Source organism: Poeciliopsis prolifica, unplaced genomic scaffold (assembly GCF_027474105.1).
Source record: "Poeciliopsis prolifica strain line A6 unplaced genomic scaffold, Auburn_PproV2 SCAFFOLD018, whole genome shotgun sequence".
Taxonomy (NCBI): domain Eukaryota; kingdom Metazoa; phylum Chordata; class Actinopteri; order Cyprinodontiformes; family Poeciliidae; genus Poeciliopsis; species Poeciliopsis prolifica.
Genome location: NW_026562393.1, coordinates 680,158 through 693,585, shown reverse-complemented (window position 1 = coordinate 693,585; position 13,428 = coordinate 680,158). Strand labels below are relative to the sequence as shown.

The 13,428-nt window shown below is 39.4% G+C and overlaps 1 protein-coding gene across 2 annotated transcripts in view; it reads left to right on the top strand.

Annotated features, from left to right (window-relative positions):
• Positions 1 to 13,428, top strand: part of grid1b (glutamate receptor, ionotropic, delta 1b) — a 406,477-nt gene that overhangs the window by 268,052 nt on the left and 124,997 nt on the right. For both annotated transcript variants that reach the window (XM_055042755.1, XM_055042754.1), the window contains exon 4: positions 9,738 to 9,943. In XM_055042755.1, the coding sequence (XP_054898730.1) occupies positions 9,738 to 9,943 (206 nt within the window). The remainder of the gene's footprint in view (positions 1 to 9,737; positions 9,944 to 13,428) is intronic.

Genomic DNA, 13,428 nt, shown 5'->3' with positions numbered 1-13,428 from the left:
TTTCATTTTTGAAAATCAAATAAACAGAGTCATTGCTCAGAGTGAAAATCTGTGTTGAGGTCATGGCGAAAGAGTTTTCCTCTTTCTACTTTTATGGATCAATTCTTGCTCTAGTTTGTTGTGATGTTTCCCTCTCTCCTCTGTCACATTTCTCCTTTCCTTTAAAGGTTATATCTTTCATGATTTCAGTCCTTCCGTGTTTAATGTCGGCACTCACGGCGTCTCCGCCACCGCCACACATCAGGTTTTGCCCTCTGTGACTGCTCTGCTGTAAAGGGCGGCAGTGTTTTCTGTTTTTTAAGAAGTGAGCGTGTTCGCTTCTCTGCACAAATGCACGAAAGTCGCAGTCGACCCCCTCTCCTCCCGCTTTTATCTGCCGAGCAAACTCGAAGCTTTATCGACAATCGGTGGCTCCGCAGATAGTTCTGGGAGCTGAAACAAAAAGCCGAGTGATGCTCAGGTACATGAACTTAAATCCAACTGTCTGGCAAGCAGCTTCAGGTGGCCATGAGTTTTTTTGTTATGCAGGAAAGATAAGCCTGGAAGGTAGACAGACAACTCTTAGGATAAAAAGGAGCACAGATTTTCACAGGGGCAAACCAGTGGTGGCTTTTGTTTTACGAGGTTTTATACCTCAGTGTTTATTGTTGTTGTTTTGTTTTTTGCTATTGTTACGGGTCAGGTGGACTTCAAATTCCCACAATATTTCTTCTTGTGTGGAAATGCAACTCATTTTAAATAAACATAAGAACATGTATGGATTTATCACAACTTCTCCAAACGCCATATACTCTGAACTTGAGGTGAACTTGCCGAGACGTTCACCACTGGGAACTTTGCCAGTTCTCTTCACTCTTGTCCTGTTTCTCGTTGTAGAATGATGGTCTTCATATTGTGTGTAATTGCCCCTATAACCCTTCCTGATTGATGGGCAGTAGAAGATTACTGCAGATGTTTTTTGTTTTGTTTTGTTTTTTCTCCACTTGCCATCATGTTAAGTAACACAGGTGCATCACCAGCTCTGACCTTATAAAGTTCACATAGTATTTCCCTCTGAATTTTAGTGGTGGTAGTTCACTACAACAATCATTGGTAGTTCCATAGAGGGAAGCTTGTGTTTCCTTTGTAAGCAAATTATCATAATTAGCTTTTCTCTGTGAGAATTTGTAATAGAAACTGAAGCCAAAAAAGGCATTCAGACAAGAAGGAAGATGATAGTTTTACACAGTTTTACAACATTTTGCAGACTTTCCTCTTTTTGGGTTTCCTGGACAGAGATAATCAAAACTTATTTCCTCAAACTAAATGGTTTTCTCATTTTATATGGTGTGAACCCCTGGGGACAATCATAGGGAGTGAACGAGTTCTTGTTACTGTAGCAATCAGCTCAGAATTTGTTTTTTTGTTGTTTTTTTTTGTAGCATAACACAAACATGATTCCTGTGGGTTTTTATTAGATTTGCTTCAGTTACAGCAAATAAACGCGTCGCATTGCTTTGTAATGAGTTTCTCATGTTTTGATGTGTGCACTGAACTTCTTCCTCCATTCTGGCTACAGACATCTGTGTTTTCAGCACTTTCTAAATCAATGACATTGGTTCATTATGTGCACCTCCTGCATTTAAAGACCGCATAGGTTGTGTTGGAGCCTCGACGCATCATGCAATCTCCTTTGCGCAATGACTCTTAACAATGCAATCATTGAGGGATATAGAGGATATGTAGGTTGAGCGAAATCCCTTTGCAAAATGTTTCTTTTTGGTGTGCAGGTAAAGTTCCTGACATATACGAGCTCAGCAGGAGAGCGTCTTGTATAAATTAAAAAACAGAGAAAGTCAAACTTCACAGCAGAGCCACAGAACAACAATGTGGAAACAAGCCGAGCCTGGCAGCTCTGTCTGTTATGAGTGTGGTTTGAAAAGGGCACTGCTCTTCATCTGCTGCGACCAATTACAGCGGTGTCTTCCTCTTAGGTTACAACTTCCAGCATTGGCAGAGCAGGTGTCAGGAGTGTGACAGCTTGTGCACACAAGAACAAAAGAGATGGAAAATAAATGGATATACTTGAAAAATGGATTGTGGCTAGATTTACCTTTACTACATTTATTCAATTTAAAAAACCCAAATATGTTACGAAATGTTTTTTCTGTGTGAAATTGTACAATGCTGTATTGAAGGATGTTATACTTTCTTACTGTATTAGTTAAATAACCCCATCACAACACATTCTCAGGTTTCTCCACCATAATTATCAGACGCGGTTTTCCACATATTCACGCCTTGTTTCACAGCAAACTCTGTAGAGCATTTGTTACTGAAAATCTCAATTTTGGTCTCATCTGACGAAAGCATAGTTCCAGGTAAAGTTGAATTTGGCATGTTCCACTCCACATGTTTGCCTTGGTTTTGTTTTCTTTATATCGTTTTAATTTACTGCTTAATCTGTAGCTACGGGTACATTTAGTTAAGGAGCTTTTTCCTGGCTTTTAAAGATCAACACACATCTGACTTACCTGAATGTCTGTCTTTCTAGTGTTAAGTTGATCAGAAGTTTGTAGACACTATATATATACCAGACATTGTCGTAGTGGATAAACATCAGAGGAAAGCCGTTGTGGTAGATGTAGCAATACCAAGTGATTGCAACATCAGGAAAAAGGAGCACGAGAAACTGGAGAAATACCAGGGCCTCAGGGAGGAACTGGAGAGGGCCTGGAAGGTGAAGACCACAGTGGTGCCTGTGGTCATCGGGGCCCTCGGGGCAGTAACCCCCAAACTGGAGCAGTGGCTACAACAGATCCCAGGAACAACATCAGACATCTCAGTCCAGAAATGTGCAGTCCTTGGCACAGCCAAGATACTGCGCAGAACCCTCAAGCTCCCAGGCCTCTGGTAGAGGACCCGAGCTCAGAGGATAAGAACCACCCGCGGTGGGTGAGAAGGGAATTTTATTTTTTTTTAATATATATATATATATATATATATATATATTTTTTTTTTTAAATGGGACACTTTTTTTAAAGACTAACTGCACCAGTAAATAAACACATAAATAAAAAAACGAACCTCTGGTAATTTACAATTGTCGTGGTAACATTAAAACCCATGCTGTCTTGGTTGACACAATCATTTGCACTCAGCATAATGATGGAAAAGTGTTGACATTCATCCTAAGCCAATCCTAAGCTTCAGAAAAATGGAAATAAGACATTTAAAGCAATATAATTTCTCAAATTCATCTATGTGTGAATTAGGAGCCAAAATGTTGTCTTTCTAACCAGCGCTTCAATCTTCTCTTTTAGAGCTCGGATCTCTTTTATCATTTGATAATCTTTGCTGTGACATGCCAATAGTTCGGTTGCCTGTCGCCAAAAGGGTATTTATTTCAATCCACTGCCAATGGTCCAATTCATCATGGACAGAAACAAACTATATAAATCATGCATGTCTCTTCAAGATACAGTTTGATTCAGGGATTTTAGAGGAAACAAAGTGTGACTTGGCAGGGTTGGGTTATAAAATAAATGTCCCAAGCTTTGAATATCTCAGAGCGCTGTTTATTGCATTAAACAGAGAGATGGAAAGAGGTTGGCACTACAGTCAATGTAAGATATGGCCAAAAGCCTAAACTGGTAAGCCCGGAGGGGAGAGCTTTAAACAGAGAAGCGGTCAAGTTGACCCGTGGCAGCAGGGATCCACAGCTTTGGCAGAAAAATGTCCAGCATTTTTCTAAGAACGCCTTCATTTTCAAATATATTTAACGTGATGTTTTATTTCACAGTTTTGCTTTTTGTTGTGTTGGTGCATTGCATAAAACCTGAAGAAAAACTATTGAACTTTGAGAATACGATGTGATAAACTTTGGAAGGCGATGCATAGTGAGGCAGAAGGGAAGTCACGTTTATCTTTCTGCTGCGGGAGGAAGAATTTTGATCCGCAGCAATAAAGGCCTGAACTCCTAAATAGTGCATCAATATAACCGTACACCAGCAGCATTACGATAAGCCTAATTAACATTGAACTATGAAGTAATAGTCTCAGTTTCATCAGCCCAAACTGTAATTGACCAGCAGGAAGGGCCTTGGTGTCTCTATAACGACGCGTTTCAGCAGTTTGATAATCAGGACCGCGTGCACATCATGTTCTCGTCATAAGGATTAATGTCCTCCGAAGAAATTGTTTAGTATGAATAATGAAGTGGGCATATTTAATTCATATAGCTCTGCCCTCACGCTGTTTATGGATGTCGAAAGAATCGGCGGCTCTGCTCACAGATGCTTCCCGAGTCCATGATCACGGAGCGCTGCTTCTTAATAAAACACAAGAGCTCTTAAGCATCGAACATAAGGAACGTGAGCAAAGTCTGTCTTTCGTTTCTGCCCTCGTCCCAGTCTCCTCCGATGGCGGCTGATGAGTTCGTGGTGGCGCCTGTAAAAGCGCACGCCCGCTCTTTTGATTGGCTTCATTTACATAGCACCTTGGCAGGGGAGCAGGAGCCGAGCAGCGAGGGGCGTTCGTGAGGCCCGCATTAGCATTTCACACGCCCCACGCGTCAGCATCGCATTCTTAACACGAGCAGCACCCTGGTAGTTAAATTATACATCATCCTGGTTAGCGAGAGACTTGTTGATGCGCTGGTTCGTTTTTATGAATGTTGGGATTCTGAGGATAACACGCAGAGACAAGCTGCATGTATATGAGAGACTATGGAGACGGAATGAATTATCCAGTGCATCATCACATCACTCATTTTGTTTTTGTGTGTGTGTGTGAATGTGTGTGTGTGTGTTAGAAGAGTGAATTTATAGGCCCTAAAGCTACCACCATAGTATCAGCTTTAATGCAGATCTCAGTGGCCAACTGTAGATTGAAAATGTTACTGTCAGAGAAAAAATAAATAAAAATCACTTCTCTGAGCTGAAACCAAGGAAAGCATGAGTCTGTACCAACGTCTACATCATTATTCTTCCATAAGAAGCTGAAGGCTTCTTATGGAAGAGTTTTTAGGTTGGAATGTTTCCTTATTGTCAAGAGGGAATAGTTTCCTCTGTGGAAAGCAGAGGTGGCTAACAGTAATAAAGAAATATATCTCTGTGAAGGTAAATAACAATAAATCCAGTGGTTGCAGGAACGCTGTTTTATTTGCACCTTTTTTTAGAGAAAATATGGGAGAGTCTATTTTTCATGGTGAGGAATGCTAATGATTTGGAAACAAGCAGCTACATGTTCTAAAGGTTGCCCCGGAAATAAATTATCCATAAAACACTGGTTGCAGTCGGGATAGAGCAAGTACTGAACACACCAGTGTTGTTCTTCTGGTAAAAAAGTATTTCTAATGCAGCTGTTGAAATGACATTTACACCAAATATTGCTAACAACATAATTAATCCACACATTTAAAGAAGTTAAAGGAAATTAGTCAGTAAGTTAAATTATGTACAATGAAATGGAATTATTCATGGAATAATTCATGACAAGGATCACTCAAGTCATTTTTCCATTCTTTCCTTCATTATTAGGATGTAAAACAGCCCAACATTGCTGTATTTTTAGTATTTTAATATTGACCCTTTGCAGAGTTTAAGTAGGACAGTGTGACTGACGTAATGTGTTGACTTCTGGTTTCTGACGCTGAAAATGATCATAGTCATAATTTATGAAATGACATCTTCCTGAAATAAATAAATCTCTGTGTGTCATAATCTACAAGCAGCTCTTTTACTGGTTAATACTGATCAGAAATCCATGCAAACATTCAAAAACACAGAGTTTTGAATCTGTGTTTTCAGATGCAAAAATCTGAAAACACAGATTTTTGGACAAATTTCACATTTTCTCTTCAGGCCCCAAATCAACTTTGAATATTTAAAGGTCATTTAAAAACCAAATCTGTAGTAACAGATTTGGTTTTGGCCAAATCTGTTACAACAGGATTAAATTAGGTGATTCTACCACCGACTATATAATTCAGTTTGCTGAACCTTTAGGATTGACTTTGAGTCTACCTAACACAAAGTCACCAGTGAGTGTAAAGAGAAAATTTAGGTGGTGGAATACGACACCGAACTTGCTCTCAAGATGTGGAAAACCACAGCATTTCATTTTAAAGCTGGTGAAAACTCTGTCCATTTTTATAGTAGATGAAGGTTGGGAATAAATTGAAGTCGAGAGATGTTTAATTTTAAAATGATTCCTCACAAGTGCTGCAAAAGTGGCCACACCAGACAGAAAAATGATTTCCTGTGTGTGTTCTATGGATATCCAATACAGAGAGGCTTTCCAAAGCTAAAATGTCACACCTGTCATTGCCTGTGCAGATAAGAAGGCTCAATTATTCCTCCTAATACACCCACCACTCATCCTTTTCATCCTTTCATTCCCCGTGTTTCTTCTGTCTTCTCATCTCTCTGCCCTCACTTTGTTCCTTCCAGCATTTTCACAGCCGTACAGTTAATTAACAGGGTCCACAGTCTGTTGAGCCTGGCTAGCAAGTAGACACATTCAACTACAGATCTTAATATATTTGGCATCACAGTAAAAGGGGATGATGTCACCGGCTGTTTTTTTTTTAAACCTCAACCAAGCATCTATTAGAAAAGTGAAAATAGCTACCCTTATCCAACAGATTCAGACATGCAGAGGCATCAAACTCGTTTTCTTTTTGGGCCATATCAAAAATCTCAATGTTCTTAAAGGGCCAGTTCTGCCGGTATATATTGATGGTAAAATATTGATAAGTATTTGCTGGTTTTAGTATTCCATAAGTGTTCCTTCAGATGAAATAATAATTGAACACCTTTTCAGTCTGTCCAGAAAGTCTTGATTGTTTTTGTGGTGCTAAATTAGAAATATTTGTAAGGTTGCTTTACAAATATCGCCGTATCCATCATGTGCTACGTGTTGATGTCAAGTAAAGCTGAGGCAGCAGACACTTACACAATATGTTTTTGGCCAAATTTGCGGAAAAAAACAAATTGCAGTAAAATCTGAGAAAAAAATTAGATATTTTTGTGTGAATGTGGTATGAATTTTTCAAAAAGTGTAGGGACTTATTGGTGCAATGGGGAGGCTAGAGAGCCACATAACAAGCTACTGCAGGCCAGATTAGGCCTACAGTTTGACACGTGATTTAGGGAAATGCAGACAGATTTTTTACGTTAAAAACATTCATCCCAAACGATACCAGTTTTTCCATCAAAAAGTCCTCGTAAATAATTTAGTTGTAAAAAAAAAACACAATAAAAATAAGCTGAAAAAGAGTACATTTCTGGTTGTTTGGTCTGCAGCAAACTTTTTTCTGCAACAAATTAAGGTTATTTTCACCCTTGGAGTTTAACGATTGTGTGTGTAATTTTAGTCTCTGTCCAGGCAGCCATTGATTTAATCAGATTTTTGCTAGAGAAACACAAACATCTGCTTATTTGGCATGTTACATAAGGTTGCACGAACAGTCGCTAGAATTTGGTGTGATCAGAAAAAAAAAAGCAACAAAAAAGAGATGCAATTTACGCTCTTCTATAAATATTTACTTGATGAAATTATGTTAGGGAAAACTTAACAAGCTTTGGTTTCCAAGATTTTTTTTTCTTCTTGTCTCTTAAAGCCTTAGGGCCTTTCAACCTCAGCTGGCAAGGATTCCCGCCTGATAAAAATTCATGCTGAAAAATGTATCGACATTCCTTCTGCAGGGCTTGCAAATATCAGCAATGTTTGCTGCATCCGGACATGATGCAAATATTAGGCACCACTGGCCTTTAAGATACTTGCATTGTACGTGAACGACAACAGTTGTGTCGTGTGAATTCAAATTGAATCTCGCGGCCAAAGGTTCACCTGCTCCGGGTCTTCAGCTGGGTCTTCAGCCGGGAGAGGTCAGCGGGACGCTGATGAGCAGAGATAAGTGTTGGCATTTCTGCTGGGAGAGCAGCGCGTTCCCCCGCCTCCCCCACTGTGCCTTGCTCAAAGTGGCCGAAGAGAAATTGAACTGTGGCTGACGAGCAGCAGCTCTTTAAATTGCTTTCAAGGCGCTCCACTTGTGGTGTTCCAGTGCTTGAGCTCAAGAAAAGGGCGGCTATATTTTGTTCTTTCTCTCTTTTCAGCAGCAATTCTTTTTTTGGGGGGGGGAAGTGAAGACAGAAACTCTGAGTGCTGAATTAGTTGCAGTATGTTGATTTAGGCTGTGGAAGCAAACTATCTGATTCCACTGAGTGCTTTACCTTTCAACACGTTGCTGCTAAGGGAAAAATGTTATGCTTATTTTCTTATTTTGGGTTATTTCTTCTCATAAGAGGGCAAATGAATGTTTTGCTTTGCTTTGTTTATATAGAATGTTGAACCGCTTATTGGATAAGAGATATAAAAGTTCTAAAGTTAGATAAAATATTGCTTTCCACAGGGCCTGCCTTCAGGTATTGCCTTTGTAATCAGCGGGGAAGGGTGAGTCACTGGGCCCACTTTCAAATTTCATAAAACAGTTTCTCGTTTGTTCTCCGGGAGTAAACGTCCCTGCCGATTTTCTGGGAAGGAGTGGGAGGCAGGCTTTGAGTGACAGTTGGATCGATGGAAAGAAAATTTAAGGGAGAACAGAAATGGTGGTTATTGTCGGGCTGGCGATGTGGGGAGGGTGGAGCAGGGTAGATGAAATGACCCAGCTGAAAAAAGAAGAAAAAAAAAAAGGTTTTCAGCAGTATAGTATGGCAGTGGGTGCTTGGAACAAGCCGGCTGTCAGTGCTAATAGACTAAGAAAGATGGAGGGAGGCTACAAAAAGTGAGAGATATTCAGGCCAAACAACCTGTCAGCTTCTCCAACAGTACAAAAACCAGCTCAGCTGCCATTTTTTGAGCAGAATGAGAAAGAAATGTATCTGAGAAAGAGTTTGAAAGATGCCTCCAAAAAAAAAAAAAGAAGGGATGCTGTCATGTTCAGACACAGATAGTGTAGAGATTGAACAGATGCTTTCTCAGGGGTTCAGTCACCTTCAATAGCTACAAAAACAAGAGTCGCTTTTCTACGAGTCGGTTTTTCTTTGAGTCGTCTGTTTTTTCGCTGGCCGTGGGCCGGTTCAGTGAGTCACAGTCAATTCAGTAAATGCTGCTAATTCACAAAACTGCAGTTGCATGGATTGTGGTCAGTTGTCACAATTTCAATGGGTTGATAGCTAATGTTCAAGGCTGGGTTTGAAAAAATACCATTAGAGAGATACTGGTCATCCTCATGTTGGGTTGGCTATTCCGAACCTTACCACACAAGTCTTATTCAAATTCAAAGTCAGTTCAAATATAACTTATTAATCCCAGAGGGAAATCAAAAGTTGTAACTCATTCATTTAGATTCTTCACAGAGTTATTGAAGATTGTGATGGCTGCTGGCAGGAACGGTGTTCTGCTGCGGTTTGCATTGCACTGAATGTATGTTTTTATTTTCAATTATATGTGTATAGAGGATTTGTTTTTTTTATAACAAGGCCAAGACCTTTGTCATACCCCCATATTAAGTTTTAAAATGTGAATGTAAAGATTGTCTTGAGATATGAACAGCTTTCTGACTCGCTTCTGGGCTCATAAGTTTTTGATATTGATATTGATTTTTTTTTCTTCTTTTTACACCTCATGTTCACTGTAAAATGTTCCCTGTGAAGAAAAAAAAAAGCTGTTTACTGCCTCGATTCTCTCTTTATGCAGTTTGTTGACACTTCTAACGACGTTCTCATTTGGTTGACTCTTTGTCGTCTCCCCAGATATCCGTGGCTTGCAGGGCTTCCTTGATCAGACGTCTCGTCAGGGCGTTGATGTTGCGTTACAGAGGGTGGATAGGAACATCAGTAAAGTCTTCACCAACCTGTTCACCACCATGAGGACGGAGGAGCTGAATCGGTACCGGGACACGTTGCGCAGAGCCATCCTTCTGCTCAGCCCGCAGGGGGCGCACACGTTCATCCAGCAGGTCGGTCTTCCACTTTAATTTTCTTTAGAAGATGCTGTGTTCTTGAAGACAAGTCGATGTCTTCAAGTTGTCTCCATTTTCCTCCACGTTTGTGTGGATTTAAATGAGTTGAATGTGTGAGTGGACAGAATATTTCCGGTTATGCGAGTGTGTTAACAGCAAACCGTTCACGAAGTTGAGACATGCAACCTTGTATTCTTGAATGTGTTTGACAGCATCCACATGCAAAATGGAAAACAACAAAATTTTTGTGCATCGACATAAATATAACTGATGACAAACAAACAAAAAGGAGATTTATTGCATATCTTATGAATCGAATAAAGATAAATATGTCAAGAACAAATATTTCACAGCATTTGAGCTGAATGGTGAAAACGGTCATCCCTACCACATGATGAATGACACTGCAAGATGATGAAACCCACTTTGCTGTTGCACGTGATCTATGGAGGAGTTGCGATTTGATTTTTTTCATCAGCATCCCCAAAAATGTTTCTTGGATGTTTGTCGTATTGGAAAAGTGTCAAAATGTTGTGCTGCAGCATTTTGTGGGATCATAACAGATATGACACAATAGTGTTAATACATGAGCTAATCAGTATCTGTCATGTCCCCGAAGCGGCGCCCCTCAGCTTGCAGTGTCCCTTCCAATTTTAGCTCAGCAGTGCACCAACAATCCTCGTCAAGCGGTCAAACGGGCGGCATGCTTGTCTGCGGGCAGAAACGATCCGTCCTGTTCCCGGAACGAACATTAAACATGAAGTAGGAAGAGACAAACGGGTGAGTGGAAATAGAGACACACAAGCGCCATAACAGTGCTGTTGTCGTTTTCCGCTCCTAACACCGCTGCTGTTCTGCAGTGGATCTGATTATGGTCTTTTTATTCATTATGACAATTTAAGAACAGCTCACTTCTGCTCATTGGCTTTACATGATGTAAATATCACTGCTCCTCCATCTGACCCCTACTGTCTGTGTACATTAGCACACAATGATTGCTTTTCAATTAAATTAATAAGTCCCCAAAACACGGAGAAAGCAGAAAATGAAACGACGTTAAAAAAAAAAAAATTAGTAAGACATTGCTACATTATTCTGGCTGTAGTTCTCGTCTTCGCTATCTGTGTTGACCACTGCTTGCAACATTAGGCAAGTTTTTGTTTTTGAATCATTTCATGTGTTTGGTTATGTCTTTTTTGTAATCAAAATCACTATGCAGTAATTACACAAAATATTAAAAAGTGATGAAATAAAGTACTTAGGGTATAAACTGTAGCGGAGGAAATCAGGAAAAGCAGAGATTAAAAGATAAAGTGAGCCTGTGTGTACAAGAAGGATAGAGATGTGAAACAAACAGGTTCTCTTCAGAAAATAGATCCAAACCCCGATTTCTCAGTAGGACTAGCACTGCCAAAATTTAAATGGAGAACATCATTAAATAAATAGTTTCGTGACTTAATTAGTATTCCAAAAGAAAAAAAGAAAAAGAAAAAAAAAGAAACACTATTTGTTATATGTCTATGCAGTGTTACTTCTTCACTTTAACTCATAGTAATGGGTTTAATGAAATATTTTCATATTTTTGGGTTCTTATTTCTCCCTGACATTTATAAAAAGCAACAATGAGATTTTAGTGGGAGCAGCAATGAGTCTGAAAAAGGAACTTAAGGTATTTTAAAGGCACAAGCTTGGAATAAATCTATAAGAAGGAAATAAGAGTGTAAAATGTACAACAAGGTACATCAATAAACCAAAAGTGAGTGCTTGTATGGGGAAGAAAAACTCTCAGCAGGGAATAAATGAGTGTTTAAGGAGATCAAGATAGCGCGCATGAAAAATTGCTGTTTGTCTAGCATAATCGTCCATGTTTTTTCTGCTTTGCACATCTCGCACCAGTAATCATTTGTTCACCTGCCCAGTTGGTGTGCCTGTTTGCCTGCGTGTGTATGTGTGTGAGGCCACCTGCAGTGGCAGATGGAGCTGGTTTTGCCACAGACACCTTTCCAGAAGCTTTTGCAAATGAGCTGCTGTGTTTTGCTCAACATTTATGACCTGTTTCATTTTTTAGTGGAACTTCGGTCTGTGGATCAAACTGAAGTGTGTGGCTTTTAATTATTTACGTTGTTTTGTAGGAGTCTCAGAGTACTGCATTGTTGGAGAGCTAACTGTAGGAGGAGATGTTTTACTCTGGCGTGTTGACAGCTACTTATTTCTATTAAAATATGAATGATCTGTATAAATGTATGAACAAAACACAGGCTGGAATTAGATTAAACATACGTTGTTACCTTGTTTCTCACTTTACATTTAGCTAACATATATTCTCTATGGCAGTTTTCATTTAGAATAAATAAAGAATTGAGTTGATATTGCCCACACACTCCTGTTACTGTGATTAGCTGATGGCCATTTACATTATTTTGCTTTGGTAGTTTCACATGAAACGACAAAGAAAAACTATTCATTTTTGTTATTAGCGATAAAAAATACCTAATATAAACAAGATGGCTTCTGAATTGGACTTGATTGCTGGCCTTTTAAGCAAGATATTTTAAACTGTGGAAGCAGTTTGCATTAGCTTAAAAGCACCCAGAACCTCAGTAACAGTTTTTCAGAGTCTGAATGTTTTTTTTTTTTTTGTGACAGTTGCTCAATAAATCCTTGACTCTCAGTGCAAACCCTACATAGTAAAACTCCTGATATTACCAACACAAAAACACTGAACAAGTCTTTTTTTTTAAAGAAGAGTTGGAGGAGAACAACATCTGCTGTCTAAGAAGTGGAACTAACTTATTATGTGCACGACCATGCTTGAGGACAACCAGTCACAGCTGACAGCAGCAACAGCTCATACCCGCTCTTCATTATGACGGAGACGGAATGATGATTTGGAAATATGTAGCAGAAACAGCAGCTGTAGGAGGAGATGTTTGAGGCATAGATCCGGTCAAAGTCCAGACCTCAACACGTTTGAAATGATTTGCTTTGCCGCAAAACTTAAAGAAATGAAGCGTCATTGGAAAACTACTAAACTATGTTATGAAACAGTGGTACTAAGAGTTTTTGCTTCCACAGAGGAATCTGAAGCCTGCTGGATGAGGACCAGGGTCAGGACTATGTTGATGTAAAGGAAGTTTCCTGCACATGGTTGTAAATGTAGCATACGATGAGAACTGTACAATTTTAACCTATATAAACTTTAGAGTTTATCTTGTTTTTTCTCCACAACCTCTAAATGTATATTGATTTTGGATTTGAACATATGTCACTCCTCGACATAATCACAGGAACATAATGTAGCAGTGTGGGTTTCTTCTAAAGTTCCCTCAGCACTGTTTTTTTAATGATCAGCTTGGAAGTGACCTGACTACAGAGGAGAGTAATTAGGGTCACAGCTGAGGCCCTAATCGGAAAGCAGGAATCATTCAAAAAAAAAAATGGAGCTTTCCAAAGCTTTGTGCCCCCCAAAGAACAAAAAAAGT